Source organism: Salmo trutta, chromosome 22 (assembly GCF_901001165.1).
Source record: "Salmo trutta chromosome 22, fSalTru1.1, whole genome shotgun sequence".
In the NCBI taxonomy this organism is placed as follows: domain Eukaryota; kingdom Metazoa; phylum Chordata; class Actinopteri; order Salmoniformes; family Salmonidae; genus Salmo; species Salmo trutta.
The window spans coordinates 8,368,520-8,381,743 of NC_042978.1; the positions used below are offsets into that span (position 1 = coordinate 8,368,520).

Consider the following 13,224-nt stretch of genomic DNA (forward strand, 5'->3'; position numbering starts at 1 on the left):
GAAATCACAGTCCTTTAAGTAAATAGACGGCATTCCATGTCTCTCATTGCCATGGTGACTTTCAGCAATTCCCATCACTTTCAAGCAAAAGCTGAGGAACCTGCAGACTGAGGAAGGGAACACCATCTCGCTGCACTGTGAGCTGTCTAAAGCAGGGGTGCCAGTGGAGTGGAGGCTGGGAGGAGAGAGGATACTGCAGAATGGAGACAAATACCAGATCAAGCAGACAGACTCAGCACTGGAACTCCTCATCAGGGAGGCTCTGCCAGAGGACAGTGGAGTCTACAGCTGTGTGTGTCAAGACAAGAAGACCAAGGCCACTGTCAAAGTCATTGGTAGGGGGGGAAATGCTCTGTGCTCTAATGAAACAACTGTCACTGGTGTTAATGGCACATAAACTTGGTTAAACTAGAGTCGATGTCTGCGCCCCCAGCGTACATCTAATTAGCATAACAACACAAATCCCCATAAGAGTCTGTCTCTTTAAGCTAGAGATATCCGTTTTTTTGCATGGGCTATGTCCGAATCCTCCGCATCCGCCAATGTCGGCCATCCGCATTGACGGTTAAAGGTGGCAGAGCTACAGCGGTGTTTGTCAGACCAGAGACATCCCAAAAATCAGCCTACTCACGAAAACGTCTGTAGCATTCTAAAATTTTAAATCAAATCGCAAAATGATCCTTTGTATAAGCATCTTAAAACAATTCATATGTTAGCTTAGTAGAACTCCCTTCTCTAGAGGGTTTAATGTTGAATGCCTAACTTAACCAGAGCCCTTAGCTATAATGTAGGGTTCCTTCAATGACCTTCATCTTATCTACCGAAGGGAAAGGTTCCTCAAGGCTGTTCTAGCTTTCAGTACATTCAATGTTCACTCTATAATGAAGTTGTTGTTTTTCCCCCAAGCTGTACCTGCCACCTTCAAAGTGGGCCTGAAGAACCAGGAGGCCCCAGAGGAGGGCAGCATAACCCTGCACTGTGAGCTGTCTAAGGCTGGGGTCTCAGTGGAGTGGTGGAGGGGGGAGACAGAACTGTCCCAAGACCTGTCTGGAGGAAAGTACCAGATGAAACTGGATGGGAAAATAGCTGAGATGACCATTACCAATGTGCAACCGGAGGACATAGGGAAGTACAGCTGTGTCACTGGAGACCAGAAGACCACCGCTGAAGTTAAAGTGCAGGGTAAGAAACATTTGATATCAATGCTTTTCCTTCTAAATAAGCTAATTTACTTCTTTAGGTTAGAGGTGGAAGGGTTGAGTGACTCCCGCTTTGAGACCATACAAATAGTTTGTTTCTATATGTACTTCTTGCGCTCATACAATATGAACCAATGTTAATGTTTCCACAGCTCTCCCTGTAATGTTCACACAAGAGGTCCAGAACGTGGTGATCAAAGAGGGGGACAGTGGGGAGTTCTGGTGTGAGCTCTCCAAGCCTGGTGACCCAGTGGACTGGAGGAGGGGCAGAGTCATCCTGATGTCTGGAGACAAATATGAGATGAGGCAGGAGGGACGCATCACTAAACTGCTCATCCGTAACGTGGAGGAGAGGGATGCTGGGAAATACACCTGTAAGAGTAGAGATGCCAAGTCAACTGCTGAACTGACCGTGACGGGTGAGTCAGACCAAACCAATGAATGCACTCTCAGACATTTTTATTTTAATGTGTGGTCTGTGAACATGGCTAGATTTTTGATTAACCATGACTTCCTTATGATGAAATACAAATTCCTGCGTACATTTGTGGTACTGTACATCCAGGGGAATCTTCAGTCCAGTGTGATAAACAAGAGAGGTTAGATTACATACAGTTCTATATCTTCCTGTGTACCCATGATTTAAGTACTCAGCACTGAAAGAGCTTTGTCCCTTTCTTGTAACTGTTTGGTTACCTGCTTATTGTCCTGTAAAGGGTTGATAGATCGGAGTCCTTGAATATGAACGTTATCAGGCAAGTTCAAGGACCCGAATGCTCTATATGATTTAATCCTTTACAGGACATTTATGACTGGGATTACTGCAATTGAAGATTCTTGAAACCACTGTGCGCAGAAAAAAATCCTCAGATCAGTGTTACTGCGAGTCTTTTTGTGGTTACTGTCTGTGTGTAAGTTGTGAAGCGTGCAGAAAGTGGATCGCTGTGGTCGTTATCCTCCTGCTCAAGCTTTTCAGTGATCCACAGGAGCTGCCTAGTACTCTTGTGTCTGGGGCACAGAACCTGCAATAAGTAGGCATAACTAGGGCTGTGGCGGTCATGAAATGTCCTCAGCCGGTGATTGTCATGCAAATAACTGTCGGTCTCACGGTAATTGACCGCTAATTAACATAAACACATGTAGCATCTCCTGGCTTCCGCACATAGCCCACAAGCCCCCGATGCAGACCTTTGGAACATCTAGTTAAATAAAGGAATATATGGAAATCTACATTTTAAAAAGTCTAATAGATCCATGTAATATAGCCTACACCTTCACAATAAATCCATTATTTATTTTAGACAGGTCTAAAGAAGCATGATATGAAGAAAATGTAGTGTATTTCAGAAGAACATAATAGCATTCTCTGAGTTGTCCTTATGTTAGGTCCTGATCTGGTTATACCAAATGGCTGTGGGCTACACTAGTTCATTTAGCAGACAAGATTTGCTTAGAATTCCTTGGCATTATTTTATAGTATGAAGAATACAGTTGAACAAAGCTGAATAAAATAGAAAGGATATTTTCTCCAAACAATTTGAGGGAGTGAGCAAATATGGCTATTCTGTGTTGAGTGGTATTCCTATATGCTTAATTTAGAGTTATTAATGTAACTTTAGTTGTTCTACAAACGTTGGGCTATATGTTTAGATTTTTACAATTTGACAGCACTTGATAATGCCAAGAATGGAACTGCAGCATCCCCTTTGTGTGGCTGTATTGCACCGTAAAAAAATCCATGCCTTTTGTGCCAGTGGCCGTTGTACCCCTCTCCCTGAGTGTTGAGCGCTCCAAATCACCTCTCACTCACATGGCTCTCCATCAAGTGATCGGGTCTTTCTCACAGGCTACAAGTGAAGACAGACACATCGGGGACTCAACTGCGCACGCCCTTATCCAATTCCGAGGTGCATTTTGAAGATATTGGAAGAACTGTCCACATTTACTTTTCGACAGCCAACAAGATGAGTAGGCCTAACGAACAGCAAAAGCACTAGCCTATTTCAATCTACTATCCCCCATAGTACAAAAGTCGACCTATTCTGTGTGAGAAATAAATATTCCAAACATAGTCTGGGACAGTTGTGGGGTGCAATAGATCCCAAATTAATACAACCACTAGCATCAAAAAACCTTTTTTACGCAATGTGGCTGATGCAACAGATCAGAACGTTCAGCTTAAAATGTTGATAAACTATTAGGCTATTTCTTCACATTATAAGCGCAGCAATGCGCACATGGTAGGAGGCAATAAGCACAAATGTTCCATTAGCGGAAAACACCATTATCAAAAGTGACCCAAATGCAATTATGCATGTAATGCTTTTATTATAAAGGGGAGTTTTTATGGTGAAAGTTATCTTTCCCAAACTTGAAACTCACGCATTGCTTATGTATGCCAGTTAGGCTTTACACCCCTTGTAAAGTGGATTAATGTGCTTAATTTTAAGAAGTTATTTGGCCACTATAGTTGTGATACAAACCTTATCAAAACATATAGGCCTATGGGCTAGCCTAGATGAGGTGTGCAACTATGATTAGAAAAAGTCGGGGAAAAAATGTTTTTTTATGATGGTGTTACGCTCGTCGTTAGAAATGGACCAAGGTGCAGCATGGTAGGCGAACATATTCCTTTATTTTCAAATGAACACCGTCAAAACAACAAAACACAAAAACTAACGTAAAGTATTGCAGGCAACATAGCACCTAAGCAAAAACAAGATCCCACAATCACAGGTTGGAAAAAGGGCTGCCTAAGTATGATTCCCAATCAGAGACAACGATAAACAGCTGCCTCTGATTGGGAACCATACTAGGCCAAAAAAGAAATAGACACATAGATATGCCCACACAAGTCACACCCTGATCTAACAAAATAGAGAATAAAACAGGCTCTCTAAGGTCAGAGCGTGACAGTACCCCCCCAAAGGTGCGGACTTGAACCGCAAACCTGAACCTATAGGGGAGGGTCCGGGTGGTCATCTCCTCTCGGTGGAGGCTCCAGTGCGGGACGCAGACCCCGCTCCGCTTGAGGCTCTCCCCACTTCCGTGGAACTGGACCGTGGATCATCGCCAGGGGCTCCGGACCGTAGATCGTTGCCGGAGGAACCGGACCGTAGATTGTCGCCGGAGGCTCTGGACTGGGAACCCCCGCTGGAGGCTCTGAACTGCCAACTGTCGCTGGAGGTTCTGGACTGCTGACCGTCGCTGGAGGCTCTGGACTGCCGACCGTCGCTGGAGGCTCTGGACTGCCGACCGTCGCTGGAGACTCCGGGCCTTGGCTCATCACTGGAGGCTCCGGGCCGTGGATCGTCACTGGAGGCTTCATGCCGTGGACCATCTCAGGAGTTTCCGGACTGTAAGCCGTCTCAGGAGGTTCCGGACTGTAAGCCGTCTCAGGAAGCTCTGGACTGGGAACCGTCGCCGGAAGCTCTGGACTGGGAACCGTCGCCGGAAGCTCTGGACCGGGAACCGTCGCCGGAAGCTCTGGACTGGGAACCGTTGCCGGAAGCTCTGGACTGGGAACCGTCGCCGGAAGCTCTGGACTGGGAACCGTTGCCGGAAGCTCTGGACTGGGAACCGTCGCCGGAAGCTTTGGACTGGGAAGGCGCACTGGAGGCCTGGTGCATGGAGCCGGGACAGGTGGCACCAGACTGGTGACACGTACCTCAGAGCGAGTGTGCCCCCCCCAATTTTCTTTGAGGCTGCCTCTCTGGTTTCCATCGTCTCCTTGATTCCTGGTCTCGTCGCCGTTCCTCTCTCGCTGCCTCCATGGCAGGGTCTTGTCCCCTGCCATTACCTCCTCCCAGGTCCAGGATGTCCTCCCCTCCCTTTTCTCCCGGGCCCAGGATCCGTGCTCCTCCTGGGCACGCTGCTTGGTCCTTTGGTGGTGGGATCTTCTGTTACGCTTGTTGTTAGAAATGGACCAAGGTGCAGCGTGGTAGGCGAACATATTCCTTTATTTCCAAATGAACACCGTCAAAACAACAAAATACAAACACGAATGTAAAGTATTGCAGACAAAACAGCACCTAAGCAAAAACAAGATCCCACAATCACAGCTGGGAAAAAGGGCTGCCTAAGTATGATCCCCAATCAGAGACAACGATAAACAGCTGCCTCTGATTGGGAACCATACTAGGCCAACAAAGAAATAGACACATAGATATGCCCACCCAAGTCACACCCTGACCTAACAAAATAGAGAATAAAACAGGCTTTTTAAGGTCAGGGCGTGACAGCTGGGCATCATTCACAAGTGATAATATATCATTCACAAGTGATAGGGTAATATTGTCACCCATCAGACTATTATTGATTTAATCTTGTCTTTACATATACTAAATAATATGTGTGAAATTTGTTTTGATTTAGAATGGACCATTATCATGCACTTGTATCGAAATGGGGACAACAAGAAAAAAGACATGTCATCTATGCGTTTAAATAGTGAATGGAGGACACATTTCACGTGGTTCATTTTCATGCAAGCCAGGTAGGCTATACTCCTATTGTAAATATAAGCAATGTGCTTAATATTAGGAAAGTTGAGAAATACATTTTGAAGGCCTAGACTATAGAAAGCTGATGTGATCCTCCTCTTTTTAGTAGAGGCCATCACTCTGTTTTCTCGCGCAATTGCATAGCCTATAGAAATGTTGCACAGCATGAACTCCTGGGTTCTCATGAAGTGTGATTTTTTATAACATTTGCATTGATGTCAGAGTGATTAGATGGACAATAGAGTGCTGAGTACCAGGCAGTTAGCAAGTTTGGTAGGCTACTAATGACCAGCAGCAGCATCAGAGCTTGGAGAAGCCTAATTATCGTGACTAAACGGTCACGTGGAATTTGACTGCCTTCATGACTTGTGACCGCCAGTGTGGCGGTAATATGGTCACCACAACAGCCCTAGGCATACCACATTTAACTCTCCATTTAGTCAACAAAAAACAGTGCAAAATGAATGGGACATTGCTAAGGAGGCCTGGGAAAAAGTGCATGTTCATCACTGATTCTTCAATGAGCAATGAGCCAATCAAATGCCCTGTTGCCTGTAGCAATGTGCCTGAGAACCAATAATAACATTGTTTCACAGCGCTGCTCTAAAAGTGAAAGAATAAACCTGATGCTGCATCGAAAAAAAGATGTCTCATCATTGTGAAGAAGACTACTGTATTTCAGCTTTCATTCCACCCCAGGAAATCCAAAAGCTCCTCTGGATTATTGAATTCTCTCTGTGACAGAAGCACAAGCATAAAGCATGACATGGACTAGCCCGTTTTCCTTTCCACATTCAAGTTGTACCACCACTCACTACTGTTCCTGGTTTTCCTCAGGCCTACCCCCCACTTTCAAAGAACAGCTGAGGAACATGGACGTTGAGGAGGGTAAGACTGTGACGCTACACTGTGAACTGTCTAAAGCAGCAGCCTCAGTTGAGTGGAAGAGGGGAGCAAAGCTGTTGAAGAATGTAGGCAAGTACCAGATGAGGACGAAAGATTTACTGGTGGAATTGAAGATTATCGATGCAAATCTGGAGGACAGTGGGGTTTACGCCTGTATTTGTGGCGAACAAAAGACCACAGCAACTGTTACAATAAAGGGTGGGTATATTTTGGTTATGTTAAGTGCAGAAGTCATGAGTTGTTTTATGTCTTATGGAGATGTTGGAGAAAGCTTGAATGTTTAATTGGGCAAATAGACTATAGATTTAATCAATAGGATGCACGTTTGTATTCAATCCCAGTCGCTTACAAAAACAAAGGGAAATGTAGGTTTCATATAGGTTTGACTACCCTCTCCTATGGTGTCTTTCAGCTCGCCCTGTCACATTTATAGAAGAGTTGAGGAACGTTCAGGTTGAGGAGGGCAACACTATGACGTTGTGCTGTGAGCTGTCTAAACCAGGGATGTCAGTTGAATGGAGGAGAGGAACAGCTCTCCTGCAGAACGGAGAGAAGTACCAGATGAAGCAGAAAGATGCAACGTTGGAGCTGATCATCAGGAAAACCTTACCTGAGGACAGTGGAGTCTACAGCTGCGTGTTGGAAGACCAGCAAACCTTTGCCACCATCATTATCACTGGTAGGAGGAACACTTTTCTTTTTTTAAATGCGTCATCTTGACATTCAAAATTCACAGTGTACCCTTCAGCCCCACACACTGTTGATGTTATGGGTTTGTTTCATTCTTCAGCCATCCCAGTCACTTTCAAACAGAAGTTGAAGAACCAAGAGGCTCTAGAAGAGGGCAGCGTGACGTTGCGCTGTGAGCTGTCTAAACCAGGGGTCCCTGTGGTGTGGCTGAAGGGAGAGGAGCTTCTGAGGGAAGGGGAGAGGCACCAGATGAAGCAGGAGGGCAGGACCGTGGAGATGGTCATCAGGAATGTGGTCCTTCAGGATGCTGGGGAGTACAGCTGTGTCACAGCCTGCAACGTCAAGACAGCAGCTGATATCAAAGTTAGGGGTATGTTCCAAACTAACGTTTAGGCCTACTCAACACTAATATTTTGATGTGCTTCTGAAAATGTCAGTCTTTAAATATCGTGTTTGGATTATGTGAATTTTCCATAAGGAGGGATGGTGATACACATGAGATGAATCATTGACCCTGCTTGTCAAATAACATGCCACTGATGGATAGAAATCAAAGCAGTTGAGCCGAATGATGTTTCTCACAGTCTTAAATATGGGTTCTTCTCAGCTCTCCCTGTAATGTTCACACAAGAGGTCCAGAACGTGGTGATCAAAGAGGGGGACAGTGGGGAGTTCTGGTGTGAGCTCTCCAAGCCTGGTGACCCAGTGGACTGGAGGAGGGGCAGAGTCATCCTGAAGTCAGGAGACAAATATGAGATGAAGCAAGAGGGACACATCACTAAACTGCTCATCCATAACGTGGAGGAGAAGGATGCTGGGAAATACACCTGTAAGAGTAGAGATGCCCAGTCAACTGCTGAACTGACCGTGACGGGTGAGTCAGACTGATGATATTGATACACTTTGAGTATACACTGTATAAACACCGAAGACATAGGCCTTGTACTTTACATGCCCTTTGTATTTGTTACTGTATCTGCTTGCAGTTTCTGATATTTCATGGGTCCATGCAGTAACTCTGTTTTAGAATTTTCCGTTATGAGGACTTTATATGAGTTTTATGATTTACTAATGCTTGTTGTCCCTAGCTCCTCCCGTCACGTTCAAGGTGAAGTTGAAGAACCTGGAAGTTGAGGAGGAGAACAGTGTGACGTTATTCTGTGAGCTCTCTAAACCAGGACTGACGGCAGAGTGGAGAAAAGGAGAGGAGCTGCTGAAGAACGGAGTAAAGTACCAGATAAAGAAGAGAGAGGCAACAATGGAACTGACAATAAGGAATGCAGTGCTTGAGGACACCGGATTCTACAGCTGTGTTTACGCAGAAGCCAAAACCACCGCCACTGTCAACATCACCCGTAAGAGGAGTTGCTCTTGGTTTGCTAAAACTTTATTTAACTTTATGGGGGAAAGCCTCCCTCTGTTAAGTCTGGCTCCTGTTAAAGGGTTAAAGGGATATTTTACTCAAAAATTATCATTTGCATAACAATCACCTTTTTTGCTCTGTACTTAAAGTGCTCTTGAATCTTGAAATCCCAACAGCTGACATGCAACATTTTTGGGGATTGTGTTAACAGTGAATTTATGAACAAAATATAAAAATATCGATTTTGAGTAAAATATCCCTTTAAGCACTTAATGACATATTTGCAAAAGCACTACAAACGGTTGGTTTTGATCTCATGTCCTCAGCCATCCCTGTCACCTTCAAGATGGGTCTTAAGAACCAGGAGGCCTCAGAGGGGGGCATCGTGACCCTGCGCTGTGAGCTGTCTAAAGCTGGGGTCCCGGTGGAGTGGTGGAAAGGGGAGGAGGAGGTGAGCCCTGGAGGAAGGTACCAGATGAAGCTGGAGGGAAAGATAGCGGAGTTGCACATTAAAAACATCCAGCCAGAGGACGTGGGGGAGTACAGCTGTATATTCGGAGATCAGAAAACCACTGCTGAAGTCAACGTGAGAGGTACAGTACGTTACTGTTGTCTGGCTGTCACTTTGTGTTTGTTGGACATGAAATGCTAATTCACCAGGAAACAAAGAGTTGAAGTATGGGCCTCCCCAGCAACTGTACCAAAGTGTTCTAGAATACGCAATAAGCAAGAGGTCAATGCAATTGCTCTCTCTAGGAATAAAACAATACATATTCAATATATTCTAGAACAATATTTTGCCATGACAGGCAAATCGTAGCCTACACAGTATCGTATATACACTGTATAGTGCAATGGCCCCAAAGGACAAGGCATTTTCTGATGATGTCGCCCTCTGGTCCATACAGCTGCTGCCTCAGTGTTCTTTGAGAAGGAGCTAGAGAGCAATGTGGTGATGGAGGGGAAGTCCGTGGTCCTCTCCTGTGAGGTCTCCAGTGCCACTGTCCCCGTCACCTGGAAGAAGGATGCCTGCCTGGTCACAGATGGGGAGAGGTGCATTGTAAAAAAGAAAGGTCCCGTTCACACCCTGGAGATCAAGAAGCTGAGTCTGGCGGATGCCGGGGAGTACAGCTGCATCACTAGGGGAAAGAAGACCACAGCCATGCTGGTTGTTAAAGGTAGGCCTAACCCCATCCTAGTGGGGACTGAAGTAAATCTACAGTACTGTATATCCTCTTTAAACTTACAAAATTATAGGAGCACAATGAATCTTCGTTTCACCCTGTTTTGGTATGTGATTAGTGTGGGTAGAGGATAGCTTATACCTTTCCACAAATATAAGGGATGGTGGTAGACCATCAACAAGATAAGATTACTTAATTGCATTTTTTGCATAGGTCATCTTCTCTCTGTATGGCTTGCTACGTGAACCTATTAAAAACATTCCAGAGTCTAACTCTTTCTCTACAGAGCGTGTGAAAATATTGTCCGGACTGAAGGACATAAAGATCACAGCCGGGCAGGACGCAGTGTTTGTGTGTGAGCTGTCCCATGCCGAGGTGACTGAAGGCGAGTGGTGGCTGGGCTCCAGCCCCCTGCAGAAGAACGAAATGAACCAGATGAGCTTTGAGGGCCACCAGCACCGCCTGGTATTGACCATGACCACCCCGGAGGAGACCGGGACCGTGGCCTTCGTGGTTGGGGAGGAGAGAACCTCTGCCCAACTGCTAGTTGTCCCCAAATCCAAAGGTGTGCTGCCTCTTTTGATTTGTTAATGGACAGTACAATGTGCAATTAGGGTGCATTTACATAGTTTAATATGTTTCCTGTCTCTGTCAGTACTCATTGAGAAGAAGCCCCAGGACATTGACATCATGGAAGGGGAGACTGCCACTTTATCCTGTACGACCTCTGACCTCATTACCCCTGTCACATGGAGACGCAACAACATGCCCCTACTGAACGGAGACAAGTATGAAACGCGTAAGAAAGGCAAGCTCAACCTCCTGCTCATCCATGAGACGGAACCAGAGGACTCTGGGATATACTCCTGTGACACTGGAGACATGCAGAGCGATGCCAATCTGACGGTCAATGGTAAAGACAAAGTAATACTGTTTTTCTGTACCTTAGTTAGGGTACGTTATTCTTTGACTTATCCTCATGGGCCATTCTATGGGGATATTCTGTAAGTGCAATACTCACCTTAAAATGTATTTTATGAACATTAGAGTAATACTAACTTTCTTCCAACTACCCAGAGCTACCACCGTACTTCGAGGAGGAGCTGCAGGCTGTGGAAGCTGAGGAGGGTGGCACAGCCTTTCTGTTTTGTGAGCTGTCTAAGCCCGGAGTCCCAGTCCAGTGGAGGAAGGGCCGGCTGCCTCTCCGGCCCAACAGGAAGTACCAGATGAAGCAGGACGGCTGTGTGTTTCAGCTACACATCCTGGAGCTGAAAAGGGAAGACAGTGGCAGCTACTCGTGCCAGGCAGGTTGTGTGGAGACCACCGCCTCTGTGTCTGTGAAAGGTATGTGTGTGATGGTTGTGTAATAGAACACACCTGCTGAGTATAGAGGAATCACACCTCATCACAGTCATATTCAGTGCAACAAAACTCCAAGAAGTATAAAGTATAAACACTAATATATGTGTACACATTTTGAGAGTTGACTTTCCTCTGTGTCCGGTTAAAGTGCTCATTGAGAAGAAGCCCCGGGACACCGTCATCATGGAGGGGGAGACGGCGACCTTATCCTGTACGACCTCTAACCTCACTACCCCTGTCACATGGAGACGCAACAACATGCCCTTACTGAACGGAGACAAGTATGAGAACCGTAAGGAGGGCAAGCTCAACCTGCTTCTCATCCACAAGGTGGACCCAGATGACTCTGGGATATACTCCTGTGACACTGGAGACATGCAGAGCAGCGCCAATCTGACTGTCACCGGTAAGGATTTCCCATCATCTAGAGAGAAGCAACATAACCAGGATCTTATGTTTATCTCAGGGGGTCACAATATTCAGAATTATTTCTGTGTATTACTCACCCTAACATTGGTAAAATGGAACATAGATTTGTAAGAGAGGGCAACAATGGGAGGGTGGGACAAGCTTGGCTTGGGTGGAGTAAATAGGGGAGAACTGGGAGGGGGTTGTGGAGAAGGATGTATTTGGTTTGGGAGACAGAGAAGGATGAACTTAATAATACTAAGAATTAGACAGGACCCAAATGTAACAGGTATCGGTATTAGTAAACATGAATATAAATAAACATATTTGCAGGTGATGTCCTGATATACCTGACCAATATTGAAAACTCATTGCCCCCTTTGCTAAAATATTTTCAGAATACACCAAAATCTCAGGATATGAAATTATCGTGGAAAAAAACAAAATAATGGACGAAAAAATAATACCTCATGATACACAGCCATCCTTTAAGTAGATAACAAAACATATGAAATACTTAGGATGCTCAATAAGTGTCGCGCTCCTGTGTAGGAACGGACCAAAGCGCAGCGTGGGTATCGTTCCACGTAATTTATTTTAATATGAAACTATGCAAGACATACAATAAACCGTAAACAAAACAACAAACCGTGACGAAGAGATGCTACATGCACTAGCTCAAAATAATCTCCCACAAACAAAGGTGGGAAAAACAACTACTTAAATACGATCCCCAATTAGAGACAATGATGACCAGCTGCCTCTAATTGGGTATCATCCAAAAACCCAACATAGAAAAACAGAAAATAGAACCAAACAACATAGAAAAATAAAACTAGATTAAACCCCCCCAGTCACGCCCTGACCTATAGAAAATAATAAAAATAAGAGCTGTTAATAAAAATAAGAGCTCTCTATGGTCAGGACGTGACAGTGCCCCCCCCCCCCCCAAAGGTGCGGACTCCGGCCGCAAAACCAGAAACCAAAAGGGAGGTTTAGGGGGGGCGTCTAGTGTTGGTGGCGGTTCTGGTGCAGGACGAAGAACCTTCTCATCCTGCGGATCCGCCAGTATTGGAGGCGGTTCTGGTGCAGGGCGAAGAACCCTCTCATCCTGCGGATCCGCCAACATTGGTGGCTGCTCTGGCGCAGGACGAAGAACCCTCTCATCCTGCGAATCTGCCAGCATCGGTGGAGGCTCCGGACCGCGGGCCGTCTCAGGAGTTCCCGGACCGCGGGCCGTCTCAGGAGGTCCCGGACCGCGGGCCGTCTCAGGAGGTCCCGGACCGCGGGCCGTCTCAGGAGGTTCCGGACCGTGGACCGTCTTAGGAGGTTCCGGACTGTGAAACATCGCTGGAAGCTCTGGACTGGGAACTGTCGCCGGAAGCTCTGGACTGGGAAGGCGCACTGGAGGACTGATGCGTGGGGCTGGCACAGGTGGCACCATACTGGTAACACGCACTTCAGGGTGAGTGTGGAGAGCATGCACAAGATGCACCAGACTGGGCAGACGCACTGGAGGCCTAGTGCGTGGAGCCGGGACAGGTGAAACCAGACTGGTGACATGCACTTCAGGGCGAGTACGAGGAGAAGGCACAGGACGTACCTGACTG

The 13,224-nt window shown here is 46.1% G+C and overlaps 1 protein-coding gene across 6 annotated transcripts in view; it reads left to right on the forward strand.

Annotated features, from left to right (window-relative positions):
* Positions 1-13,224, forward strand: part of LOC115157998 (obscurin) — a 95,505-nt gene that overhangs the window by 19,570 nt on the left and 62,711 nt on the right. For 5 of the 6 annotated variants that reach the window (XM_029706424.1, XM_029706426.1, XM_029706428.1 and 2 more), the window contains exons 19-32: positions 66-335; positions 907-1,182; positions 1,352-1,618; positions 6,539-6,805; positions 7,020-7,286; positions 7,398-7,667; positions 7,905-8,171; positions 8,386-8,652; positions 8,987-9,253; positions 9,569-9,838; positions 10,131-10,409; positions 10,500-10,757; positions 10,922-11,188; positions 11,349-11,612. In XM_029706424.1, the coding sequence (XP_029562284.1) occupies positions 66-335; positions 907-1,182; positions 1,352-1,618; positions 6,539-6,805; positions 7,020-7,286; positions 7,398-7,667; positions 7,905-8,171; positions 8,386-8,652; positions 8,987-9,253; positions 9,569-9,838; positions 10,131-10,409; positions 10,500-10,757; positions 10,922-11,188; positions 11,349-11,612 (3,756 nt within the window). The remainder of the gene's footprint in view (positions 1-65; positions 336-906; positions 1,183-1,351; positions 1,619-6,538; positions 6,806-7,019; positions 7,287-7,397; positions 7,668-7,904; positions 8,172-8,385; positions 8,653-8,986; positions 9,254-9,568; positions 9,839-10,130; positions 10,410-10,499; positions 10,758-10,921; positions 11,189-11,348; positions 11,613-13,224) is intronic. The other variant, XM_029706425.1, reaches the window with a different exon arrangement.